The sequence below is a fragment of the Lynx rufus genome, unplaced genomic scaffold (assembly GCF_022079265.1).
Source record: "Lynx rufus isolate CCGP_SWC_20201006 ecotype Redwood Valley unplaced genomic scaffold, mLynRuf1.p SCAF_10, whole genome shotgun sequence".
In the NCBI taxonomy this organism is placed as follows: Eukaryota; Metazoa; Chordata; class Mammalia; order Carnivora; family Felidae; genus Lynx; species Lynx rufus.
In genome coordinates this window covers 85,640,562-85,653,645 of record NW_025814824.1, presented here as the reverse complement: position 1 = coordinate 85,653,645, position 13,084 = coordinate 85,640,562, and the positions used below count along the sequence as shown (strand labels likewise).

General features: G+C 48.4%; 1 protein-coding gene and 1 non-coding gene across 9 annotated transcripts in view; both read right to left on the bottom strand.

Annotated features, from left to right (window-relative positions):
- ZBTB34 (zinc finger and BTB domain containing 34) overlaps nucleotides 1–11,986 on the bottom strand; it is a 27,432-nt gene extending 15,446 nt beyond the window's left edge. The window contains exons 1-3 of one of the 8 annotated variants that reach the window (XR_006960358.1): nucleotides 8,694–11,749; nucleotides 7,878–8,030; nucleotides 1,390–2,304 (exon numbers count right to left, since the gene is read on the bottom strand). Coding sequence is in view for 1 of the 8 variants with exons in the window: in XM_047069663.1 (XP_046925619.1) it covers nucleotides 8,694–8,725 (32 nt within the window). In the remaining 7 variants the exon portion in view is untranslated. Of the gene's footprint in view, nucleotides 453–1,389; nucleotides 2,305–7,877; nucleotides 8,031–8,693; nucleotides 11,750–11,935 lie in introns of those variants that run through there. The other 7 variants (XR_006960360.1, XR_006960359.1, XR_006960363.1 and 4 more) reach the window with 7 other exon arrangements.
- On the bottom strand, nucleotides 1,276–1,360 carry TRNAR-UCG (transfer RNA arginine (anticodon UCG)). Its single transcript has one exon. It is a non-coding gene; the product is annotated as a tRNA-Arg (tRNA).
- Nucleotides 11,987–13,084: the final 1,098 nt, after the last annotated feature.

Below are 13,084 nucleotides of genomic sequence, written 5' to 3'. Positions count from 1 at the left end.
GGCTGTGTCACAATGCACTCAGCCAGGCCTCAAATGATATCCTAAACAGGAAAAAATTGACATAGCCACGATATTTCCTCCAAGCAGAGGACTTTGCTAGGATCGTGGTTTCATTTCAACTGATCACGCCAAATTATGTCCCAAAGGCCGCAGCAGCTTCGCTCACCAATGGCACACGAACTGCCTGTTCCCCCCGCCCCCCACCAGCTACCAATAATGAGCATTCAACTTTTTCACTTTTGCCAGACTGATGAGTTTAAGATGGCATCTCATGCTTCTGAAGTACCTTTATTTAATTATAAATAAGGTTGATCACCTATTTTCACGTTTAATGGCAATTTGTCTAAGTTTGTCTTCCAACTGCCTGTTCATATCCGTTGCCTGTATTTGCATTTTTTTAATTTTTTTTTTTCAACGTTTATTTATTTTTGGGACAGAGAGAGACAGAGCATGAAGGGGGGAGGGGCAGAGAGAGAGGGAGACACAGCATCGGAAACAGGCTCCAGGCTCCAAGCCATCAGCCCAGAGCCTGACGCGGGGCTCGAACTCACGGACCGCGAGATCGTGACCTGGCTGAAGTCGGACGCTTAACCGACTGCGCCACCCAGGCGCCCCTGTATTTGCATTTTTTACTGAATTGTCAGAGCTCTTTGTAAATTAAGGAAATTAGCCTTTTGTCTTATGTGCTACAAGTATTACATTTAATTGCAATCACTAAATCGCATACTGACTGGGAATTTAAATTACTTTTCTACATTTATAGGAAATATTCATTCACTCTCGATCTTCCGCACACACAAAACCAAAGGGAATTCAAAGACGAATAAGACTCCCAGTCTTGCAATTGGAAACAGGCTTAACACGGATTCCTCCCAACTCAGAGAGATGTGGGAATGAAATTCATTTCTGATAATGCAGAGATGTGATTTATATATTAGTTTTTCATGGACTAAGTTTGCAGCTGCTTCAGAAGACAATAATGAATTTGATTATTCCTCTCACTAAATACATCAGAATCAGTATTCTTTAATTCAGAAGATTAATCACAGATCTGTCGTATTATATTAAGCAAAAAGCCATCCCCAAACTAGACATTTGCATTGCTATTTTAAATTAAAAAAAACACAAGCATATATCAGCTGGACATTTTTTTTTTAGTTTTTGAATGTTTTTATTTTATTTTTGAGAGAAGAGAGAGTGTGAGTGGGGGAGGGGCAGAGAGAGAGTGAGACACAGAATCCGAAGCAGGCTCCAGGTTCTGAGCTGTCAGCACAGAGCCCGAGGTGAGGCTTGAACTCACGAGCCGTGAGATCACGACCTGAGCCGAAGTCAGATGCTTAACCGACTGAGCCACACAGGCACCCCTGGCTGGACATTTTCATCAATACCTTTTTTTTTTTTTTTTGAAGGCCACTGATTTTATTGATTTAAAAACCTTTACAACAGTGACTATTCCGCCAAAAAAAGAGCCAAACAGCATAAAACCGGCCAGAGGTGGGGGTGGGAGTGGGGTCAGGGCTGGGAATCCACTCAGAGAAGCATCTGACATGACGCTTGACATGAAACTGGCAGGGAAGGAGAAGGGAGATGCATGCAAGAGCGAGAATTTCAAAAAAGTTGAAATGGTGAGGGAAGAGAACCCCCAAAAGACCTTGGAGTACATTGCAGGTGGAGTACAACAGCAATCTCTTCCTTTGTAGAGGACAGGGGAGGAGTCCCCACGCGGCTGCAAACTCTGGAGACTCCACGCTGGGGCCAGGGGCTGGGGGCTCCCCAGAGAGCCTCATAAGAAGGCGTTGCACCTCTCTTGGCATTGGCCCCACATATGTCCTTCGGCCGTTCCGGAAGAGAGCTTCATCTTTCTTTAGCACCAGGAACTGGCCAAGGACCACATAGGCCTTGTCAAAGCCCCGTTCCTCCAGCTTCTTGCCCAAGACTTCACCAATCCCGTCCAGGCTCCCCACTGGCTTTTCCCCCATGGGCGCTGCCACAGGTCCCTGTGCTTTTGGGAGGTCGTCACCTCGATCAGCTTCATCAGCTTCATCAGCAGCTCCGGCTCCCGTAACAGCTCCTCCCACCACACAGCTGCTCACAGCCGACACCTTTAGTATTTATTTTAACAATAGTTTTGTTCACTTGTTTGTAATGGATAAGAACGTGAAACACCTCTTTTAAAAACCACACGTGATGAGGACTTAGTTGAAGCGGGCCGCTGGGAAGTTCAAGTTGTCAGCTTCTCAACCTGTTCAGTCCTCTTCTGCTCATTCAACCAGTAGACACACACACCTCAGGCTCGGCCAATTTCTTTAATGAGACAATACATTCACACCCCTGGAAGCAGCTTTCACCTCCTACACAGCCTCTGTCATGGTCAGTCGGTGACATTTCGCCACTGCCACTGGTCTCAACAGCGTCTGGGAAGGACTACCTGAGGGGGATGGTCCTGACACCCACCCCCACGCTAACCTCAGCCACTGTAAAAGGGGGTCACTGGCCACCTCCCACACCCTTAGCCTTCTTCCTTCCTTGGGAGAGCCCATCATCATCATCGATAACTAACATTGAATGCTTGATAAAGACGAGGCATGTCACAAAGGACTTCTCTGCATGATTTCCTAGAATCCTCTTGCCCTCCCCACAGAGGACAGTACTATTACCCCTATTTTATTTCATTTTATTTTAAGTTTATTTATTTTGAGAGAAACAGCAGAGAAGGGGCAGAGAGACAGGGAGAGAGAGAACCCCAAGCAGGCTCCAGCGGAGCCCGACACAGACTCGATCTCACTACCCTGGGATCGTGACCTGAGCTGAAATCAAGAGTCGGACGCTCAGTCCACCGAGCACCCAGGCACCCCGCCTCTGTTTTAGAGATGAGGAAACTGAGACTCCAAGAGGCTAACTGTCCCAGGACGGTCCAAAGTCTGCCCATCTAGACTTCCTACACAGTAATTCCTAATCCGTGTTTCATTTGCTGGAGGGGAACAGCAGGACCAGCAGAAGTCAGGAAGAGCTGAGGAAAAGGCAGGCGAAGAAGAAAGCTTGCGTCAAGTTACATTCCTGCCCCCGGCATGGTGGCCAGCCAGGGAAAGGGACAGGGACTAGTGGTAAGCATCCCCCTCTTGTTGCCAAGGGCTGCTACTCCTTCTGTGAGGAAGGGAATGGAGGCGGCCAAGTAGGGAAATTTTATTAATATCCACCAAAGTTACAAATGCACGTCCCCTGTGACCAATTTCAGCTCTAGCAATTTACTACAGCACCCTCCTCCTAGAGCAGAATCTCCAATAGAGATTAGAGATTAAGGGCTTTGGGGGAAAGGGGGGGGGGGGAGTCCCAGGCATCCCGGCGGCTAAAGTATATTATGCTTTCCATCTTCATAGCTTTTCCTGGTCAGAGCCCCTTACCCGTTAAATAAACACTTATCTTCATGCTAAGGCCTGAATTAATTAGAAACCACTGGTCTGAGGCTCAAGTAACTGGTCCTTTTGGTGTTTACAGGTGAAAGTCACAGAGCAGACACTGCCGAGACACAGGTTCAGCCCAAGTTCAATAGCATCCTAAGCAGCACTGGGACTGGTGTTCAAAAAGCCAGAGCAACCGGCGTGAGGGGCTATCCAGGGATGACCAAGCACCGAGGACAGCAGTGAGGCCAGCGAGGCCAGGGGCAGGCCAGAACCATGAGGAGCAGAGAAGGAGCAGGTTCGGGAAAAGGGACCCACGCCAGGGAGTGAAGGCAGACTGCGCAACCAGAGAAGGGAGGACATTTACACAGCAAGGCACTGTGGGCACAAGCCACGGGGGACACCCACACTGTGCACCGTACAAAGTCAGCCTGGGAAGCCCCTCCCACAGACTGGAGGGAAAAAGCAAAGGAGAGGGGTCCTACAGATAGACATGCACGCATGGTCTGAAAAGAAAACTAAGATCTGATGCAAGACCACAGACAACAAGGCTTAGTTAGTGACGCTGCTGGAAATCCCTAAAGATCCCACCCCAAAAAGCTACAGAACCGTCTAGTCTTGCCACACCCATGCGTCAGGACAAGGCACTGTTCCGAAATCCAACAGATGAGGGAATCTTATCCCTAATCCTGGTTCCAAAGGTCACTAAGAACTAACACATTTTACCTGAAGGAGCTTTAGAATAAAAAAGCCACTTTGCAAAGACAGCAAAGCCACAGTCTAGCAGACAGGACTGATCCTGACAGGAGTGAACGATACTGGGGATAATCGATACTCTGTTCTTCTCTCACCCCGCTCCTCCCACCGACTTTGAGCAAAAGGGGGAAAAGGCAGTGACAGTCCTCAGATACGGCAACACTAGAAGCTCACGTGGACGGAAACATGGCTAAGGGAGGCAGCGTGAGTTTTCAAAGGTGTTGCATGTTTACCGATCCTATAAAGCACCAGGGAATGGAAAAAGGGTCCCATTATTTTCCATTTAATGGAATTAATTCTTATGTTCTATGGCAATATTTTTATAAGGCTTGATTATCACCAAAAAATTAACTGAGAAAAGCATGGACGAATTTATTTATAATAACGACTTAAAGGCCTTTCCAAGCATGACAGAAATCCCAGAAGCCACAAAGGCAAAGATGAATACATCTGCCAACATATGACAAAAAAATACCCTCTGCAAAAACCAAAAGTAAATGACATACTGAGGAAAAATACATGCACATTTGACAAAGGGCTACTTTCCAAATTCCCTAATTTATATTGTCAGTCAGTCAGATTGGGACGACACAGAAAATCCTACGGAAGAAGGGGCAAAGGAATTAACATTGCACAGAAAAAGAAAAGACAAATGACCAAAGAACACATGAAGAAATGTTTAGCTTTATTCATGACTAAACTAGGAAAAATGAGAAACCAGTTGTAACCCATCAGACCTGCACACATTTAAGAACTGGCAAGTGTAATCCTGAGAGAGAACCTGGGAAGATCCAGAAGAATGTAAAAGGAATTCACCATTTGGTCCACCATTAACTGCTATGAATTGAGCCTACAAAAGTCATACAAAAGTATGTTACGATATATGTTAACAAGGATGGGCACTAAGCATTTTTATTTGCTGTAGCAAAAAAAAAAAAAAAAAAAAAAGCAAGAAAGAAAAAAGAAAGAGAAAGGAAACAACTTCAAAATCCATCAAGAGGAGACTGGTTAAAAAAAAAAAAATCAACAATGAAACACTACACAACTATTAAAAAGGGTAACCTATATGCTTTGATATAAAAAGAGCTTTATTATTTACCCCAAACCAGCATGCTATGGAACAGTATGTATGCATACATGCAATTCTTTTCACGTACTTGTTTTTACAGTTTTTATTTACTTTTCAAGAGAGAGAAAGAGAGCACAAGGGGAGGAGGGGCAGAGAGAAGGAGAGAGAGAGAATCCCAAGCAGGTTCTGCACTGTCAGCACAGAACCCAATGTGGGGCTCGAACTCAGGAACCATGAGGTCATGACCTGAACCAAAATCAAGAGTCAGCCGCTTAACCAACTGAGTCACCCAGGCGCCCCTTCGTGTACTTTTCTTAAAAGAATAAATATACACTGCTGTATCTGCTCTGGAAGGAAATCACATGAAACTTAGCGTCGGTGACTTTGGGAATGAGGACTAAGGAGCGGGGAAAGGGAAGGGAAACAGGCTTCAGTTTACACTTCTCGAATGTTTTATCACATAGCTGTATTATTCTCACTAAAAGTTTTTTTTAAGACATGTGTAAGATTCTACCTAAAAATATATAATTTTGTAAACCAAAGAATCTAGAGAAAGAGAAAGATAGGCTGCAAGTGGATAATTAGTGTATCAAGAAGACAATTATAGAGGCAGAACCCGAGAGCTATGAGGAATAATGACAAGCTGATTACTTCTGACCAAAAAGACTTTACAAAAAATCAAAACGGAACAAAGGAAAGCTTCCTGGTATTTGTAATATGTGAACAGGGCTTTGTATTTCAAATAGAAACAGAAAGAACACTTCAAACAGAAGGGATGGCAGGAGCAGGGAACATAGGAGTGAAATGTGGGGTGTCTGGGGTAGTGGCCAGGACCCGGGTTTGAGGGGTGACACAGCACAGACAAGAACCACTGTTGGAAGGTGAAGGGCCTGAACACTAGAGAACCCAAACTGAATTCTGGCAGCAGCCAACTTGAACATGAGTCCAAAGAAGGACTCAACAGGACTTGGAGACTGATGGACGCCAACTGTCCTAGGAGGCAAGTGGGTCCAACCCCAAACAAGGAGTTTGGGCTGCCCTCTGGGCATCTGCATAGAGCTGTCTGACAGGTAGTGGGAAGTAGGGGTGTGCAGCTGTACAGAAACATCAGATACCGATCTGGAAGGAACCAAAAATTGTACCGAGGCCTGACGTGGTAAGAGGAGATTACTGAGGGAGAGAAAACAGAAAAAAGTTTAGCTGAGAGCAGAAACGTTTTGCTGTTTGCTCCTATGAAAGAGGTGCTGTGGGGCGCCTGGGTGGCTCAGTCGGTTAGGCGGCCGACTTCGGCTCAGGTCATGATCTCACGGTCTGTGAGTTCGAGCCCCGCGTCGGGCTCTGTGCTGACAGCTCAGAGCCTGGAGCCTGTTTCGGATTCTGTGTCTCCCTCTCTCTGACCCTCCCCCATTCATGCTCTGTCTCTCTCTGTCTCAAAAATAAATAAAAGTTAAAAAAAAAAAAAAAAGAAAGAGGTGCTGTAACATGGTCTGGAGAACGAGGTACCCCACACACTCAGCCCTCTCCTCAGCACATCATTTCATTAATGAAATTCTGCATCATGCCTTTTGTCAAGCTGTGAGGAAACTGCACAATGAAAACCGGGACCTAGCCTACTGTCATCTTCCCGCACGGCTAACCCGTTCAGAAGAGAGCCTAGAGAGGAGACAGGATGCTTAGATGCCATCTGGGCAAAACACCCACATGGGCCTCCCAATCTCCTCTATGACATTCTTGGGTAAAGCTCTCGAAGTGTTTCCCCATAATGGCAACTGGAACAAAAGCGCAAGTGTAAAATCTGAGCAACTGGGAATGTGCTACTGAGCTCACATTCGCAGCGGTGACCAGAGGGCAGGGACTACGTGAGCCCAGCACAGTGTCTGGCAGAGAGAGGCTCTCGGCACATGTCAGCTGACTCAACCTGAACCAAACTGGTGGCGCAAAATCCCCGGCTGCCGCCATCACTACACCCCCGGCCCTCAACTCTTCCTGCTGAAGACCCAAGAGGTACAGGTGAAATCTACCAAGGTGGCTCATTCCCATCTAACCCATAAACTCTCTCATTTAAAAATACCCAGTGGCGCTGCTAAGGAAAGAAGGCAAGGTTACAAATCTGGAAGTTATTTAAGGCACCAGGAGATACCATTATTCTCAATCGAGATGCTCACAATTCCAAACCCAGATCTGCACCTGCGGGATTCAGTCACTTGCTGGAATCAGAGCCACAAACCAATCTAGGCTTCCTCTACCAGGCACTGAAGACCTAAGATCCCTAATTTCCATTCCATACAAAAAGTCACGAAAAAGACCACAGATGGAAGCACTAGGGACAGCAGGCATGGTAACAGCAGTAACAACTATATAAAAATAACTTTTCTAGGTATTTCTGCCTGGGTCTAGATCAAAACTAAACTTGAGCTGTCATGAATTACAATCTAATCCTTTAGAAAGCACCAGCCGAATAACACCAGGGCTGCATAAAACATTCTGGTGCTGCTGAAACCCAATGCACGAAAAAAATAAATAAAATGGCATTCCGTGATGGATATTCATGAAGCACTCATCCTAATTTAAAAGAAAACAAGTCTAGAGTTCTTACTGCATTAATTCATGTGAGCCTGAAAGAACATTTTTATCCAAACTGTTAGATTTCCTACCAAGGCGTTAACATTCTCCAAGTCTGCTCAGTTACACTAATTCTGAGAGTACGGCTTGGTTTGACAGTGGGGTTTGTCTTGCAGTCAAGGCAAAACATCAGAAGCTTCTTCTGAGCTGTCCGAGCAGGGGAGGGATGGCCTCTTTAACCTCACCTGCAATGAATGTCAAGGATGAACAGTCATACTCCTACTGTGCGGAAGGCTTCGTAAGCCCCGTACCTCCTCACTGAACATTCCTGACACCTTTCTGAGAGATAGTGCGGCCCACCCCATCCTCCAGGGAAGGGAACAAACTCAGAGGGACAAAGAACCTTTCCCAAGGTCACTAAGGACTGCTGAGCCAGGATTTGAACCTGAATTCCTCAGTCTCCCGAGGGGGAATTCTTATCTCCTGTAAGAGTAAGGCTTTAATCCAGGCACGCTGGTGAGATACAGGGTTTGTAGCTGTACTGGACCCTTACTGATCAACTTTGAGTGGAACGGGAATTCTCATTTAAAGATGTATCGTTACACTGGCATAAGGATAATTAAGGGTTTACAACGTTGCACTTTGAGTAGTCTGCAGCCATTTCTCTGCGTCATGTCCACTATATCCAACAACATCTTTCTACTTCTATGAAGTAGGCAAATAGATGTTTCGTTAATTCATCACAAATGAGAAAGACGTGTTTCATGTATAGCAATGAGTAAGCTTTCTTAAGGCCAAGAGCTCAAAAGTGGCATCTTATCTGCTTACTGCTGGCATTTCCCAGGACACTGGACCTAGGAAACACAGGAAGACCCGCCTCTGAGGACAGAAGTGTTAGAAAAGCTCACCTTGAATCGCTTTCTTCCGTGAGGTTTTCCATGCCATCAATATCAACCAGAAAATAACCATTAGAAATTAAACTGCATTCAGTTGATGGCCTTCACTAAGCTAAATTCAGCAGTCAGCTATAAAACATTAAATGGGTACAATTAAGAAGTCTGAAAAACACGAAGCAGGATTTAAACCAAAGTAACATGGAAACTAATGGGAATAAAACATAATGATAGCATTCTAGATTCAGGATACTGACATCAACAAGTGCTTCGATGGAGAGGGTCCAGAAACATGCAAAAATTCACAGCTCAGAGAAGCTGAGGTTCAGCAGCCTATCATTTCTCCACCTTGATAGATTTACACGTAATGATGATGACAGTGATGGTGGTGGTAATGAAAATGTATTAAACAGTTAATAGGAGCCACAAACTCTACCTCCTTCATTTTTATTTTTTCCATTTTAAAACTCAGAGCAACTCTATCAGATGGATTTTATTATCCCCACACTAGAGATGAGAAGACAGAGAGGCTCAGAGACATTATACAAATTACCCAAGTTCACAGAGATGGTAAGTAGCCTTGTTGGGATTCAAATCCAGGCCTATCTTGTTTCAAAGCTTACGTTCTTTCCCAACAGTCTCCAACAGAAGAATTACATGGCTTTTTTCTTTCCTATAATCAAGAGTAAACTTTTTAATCTTTCAAAGATTCGTTTCACGCTATCTGCACTCTCAGAATGAAAACCCGGGTCACCTGAGTGGCTCAGTCGGTTAAGCGTCAGACTCCTGGTTTCGGCTCAGGTCATGATTTTATGGTTTCGCTGTGTGAGGCTCTGCGCTGGAGGCTTGGAGTTTGCTTGGGATTCTCTCTCTCCCTCTCTCTCTGCCCCTCCCCGCTCCCTCGAGCTCTCTCTCTAAATACATAAATACACTTAAAAAAAAAAAAAAAGAACGAAAGCCAAAAATATCCGAATGGCAGCATTACACATAAGTTAATATACAACAGAGAAAGCTAATAACTAATAACAGATTCCCCTTTAAAAAGGAGGGGAATCACAATGTTTTTAAAGAGTCGTTTACCAACAAGAATCAGGAAATGTTTGAGCACCTATTATAAAAGTCTGGCCACAGCATTAGATACCACCAGGGCTCTGCGACAAGTATGAAGACACAATGCCCTCACAAGAACTCCCACTCCAGCTGGTACAAGCACAAGTTCAAAAACCAAGGAACAAATGCAGAATCCTGCGATTTAGATTCTGAGTGCCACAAAGGCATGGGGGTAGGGCAGTCAGGAACACCCTCTGGAGGAAGTAGATCTTCAGCAGGGCTTGAAGGAAGTGAAATGGAGAATTTACACAGAGAAGAAAAAGGAGGCCAGCACTTCAGAAGGGGGAAACAACAGGAGCAAAGCCCTAGAGGCAGTCATAAACTTGGTTCTGCAGAGCGCAGACGGAGAAGCAGGGAATAAGGTGCCATAAGGTGCCGGGAGGTGAGGGGGAGCCAAACCAAGGAGAGTCCTGAAAAGACAGGGTGGGCAAGGGCTGGACACAATGCGGCAGACAGGGGACACTACTCAATGCCGTGGCCCCTTAGCTGTTCTGGCCCCTAGCGTCTCCTTTCCCCTCCTGCAAATCATCACAAACCACCCGAGTCTCCTGCTGCTCACCACTGCCTTTCAAATAGCTTCAATGTGGGCCTAGTGTTCAAGTTCTTTCAGGAACAAGCCTCAACCAATCTTTCCTCCTATTGCCTTCCTAGATGAACACTTATCTACAAGGAGACTGGTCTATTCACTAACTCCATCAGATCACTGGGCCCAATTCCTCTTTTCCTAGCTGAATCCTACTCATCCTTTAACAGCCAGCTCAAATCCTGCCTCCTCACTAAGCCTTCCCTGACCACTCAGCCTCTAGTGACCTCCATCTCTCCTTCCTCTTAATTCTAGGGCATACAGCCCTGTCTCATCAATTACCTTTTCACAGGTAAAGTGTCAGCACCTAGGGTAAAGCTGCTTGGAGGCTGTGGGTCTTCCACTATTTTCCCCCACCATATGGAACAGCATCTTGACATTTAATAATCAAGCAAGCACTCAACTCTCTTTCTGACTTCCTATATTAAGTTTGGCATTAGCATAAAGGAAGGAGGGGGGAGGCGGGGGACTTCTGAAGTCACAGACCAACTAAGAAGCTGTTGCAATAATCCAGATGTGAAGCAAAGAGGGCCTGGACTAAGGAACAAAGAGAAAATGGGCAAATATAAACAACAAAAAAAAATTTTGCATGCAAAAACTCAGTGGGATGTGACTGACTACTACTAGGGACAAAAGCAAGGGATGAAATATTAAGGTAAGGTTTCCAAACGCGTCTTGGAATCATTTTAAAGCCTGTCTGAAACCAAGTGCATTAAGTGGCTAAAAAGTCCACATTTGCAAAAAGTCTTCAGTGAAACTGCCCAGTATCTTGAACCAGGGACAACCCTTCCAATTTCAGACACGGACAGAACGGTAAAGCTACAGGGGTCTTTAGAGAGCTAATCTAAAACCCTCACTGATCAGATGGGGAAACTGAGGCCCAGAGCGGAAATGGCTTGCTGAAAGCCTCAAGACAACTCCCAGACTAGTGCCGCCTAAAGCACAGCCGCCCAACCGAGAAGGGCAGTGTTTACAGCCCGAGGCCAACCCCAGCCCGGCCCTCCTTAATGTGAAGACCGACTGAGGGCGAGAGTGACCATGGAGACGTCTAGGGCCAAGCAGGACGCGCCGCCGCCTGTTTACCTGAAGAAAGGCGGTGGCGTGGGGCAGGGGCTCCGCTACTGCCGCCAGCAGGGCCGACCCCGCGGCCCGGCCAGGCCCTTCAGGGCACTCAACCATCCGGCCTCCCGGTACAAAAGGGGAGCGCCCCTGAGAGCGAGGGGCCCGGAAGCAGGGGATCCCGAGACACCCGGGGCGGAGGCTGGGGAGCCCGGGTCAGCTGGCCGAGCGCGACCCTCGGCCCCGCCGGCGGCGCCCGGACTCCAGGGCCGAGCACGACTGGCCCCTCCGGGGCGCGCGCCTGGCCGGAGCAGGTGCCCGGGCCTCCCGACCCCGCCCGGCCTCGGCTCCAGCCCGCGCCACCCGCCCACCCGCCGGACTGACCAGGCGCGGACGCTCCCGCCCCGCCGCGCCCAGAGGGAGCCGGACAGCGGCCGAGGGCTGCCCCCCACCCCGCCGGCTCCGCCCGCGCCTCGGCCGCCGCCCGCCACCCGCCGCGCCTCACCTGCCGAGAGCGCCGCGCTCACATCGCCCGCCCGCGGCGCCCCCTCCGCCGCCGCCGGCGCCAGGCCCGTCCCCGCCGCTCCGGCTGCCGCCCCAGCCCGCGCCCCCCGCCCCCGGAAGCGCTTCCCGGCCCCGCCCCCTCGGCGCCAGCGCTTCCGGGCAGGCTTGGACGGGGGTGGTGGCGCGGTGGGACTGGCCTCTGCCGGGGAGCTCCGGGGCCCGGATCCCGTCTCGGCCGCGTCCCGGAGCCTCGCCGCGGGCGCGCGGGCGAGCGGCGGTCTTGATGTCAACTCCGAAAGGGAGCGGCGGCGGTTCTGCGCCCCACGACCTCCCGCCCGCATTCTCCTCGGCGCCCCCTGCTGGTGGGAGGAGGACTCTGCAGTGGGGCGCGCCCCGGGGCTCCCGGAGAGGAACGGTATAGGCCATGACCCTGGACCTGCCACCACAGGGAGCCTGCGACCACCCTCAGCTCAGCTCTCCCCTTCCGAGACCCTCGATCCCGCAGCCCTTCGGGTGCCTTCCCGTCCCCCGAGCCGCGCCCGGCAGGACAGCTGAAGGCAGTAAGGTGCAGTGGTTACCAGCACCAGCCTGGGGACCAGTCATACCGGGTCACTTAACGTGTGACCTTGGGCAGATTACCTACGCCCCCCCCCCCCCCACCAAAGCAGGAGATAAAAATTTCGAACTTGGGTTTATAAAACCCGTGTCGCAGAGCAGGCCTCAAAAAATGTGCATTTCCAAATCCTTGGAGACACCCCAGGGTTGACCCCACTCTGCTGCAAGTGCGAGCCTGGCCGGCATTTTCCTCTCTGCTTCAGGCGACTTTACCCCCGTGTGAAGAGGTTTACCCCCTTTGCATTTTGGTGGACTCCTGAGTAGTAGTGGCAGAGGTTTATTTTCCCTTTTCTGACTTCGTGAAAAAACAAACAAACCAGAAGTCCAGATACCAGCTCTTCTTAAAGATACAAAGCTGAGACTTCCCGATGCCACTTCATCCCTTGCAAACAGGACCTCTTTCTCTGAGATCTACCAAGTAGTCACCTTCCAATAACAACAGCTGCCCTTTGTTAAGCGGTCTGTGCAGGGCACTGTGTTGACACTTTATAGACACTATCTCCTTTAATACACAACCCCAAGGGGTAGCAATCTG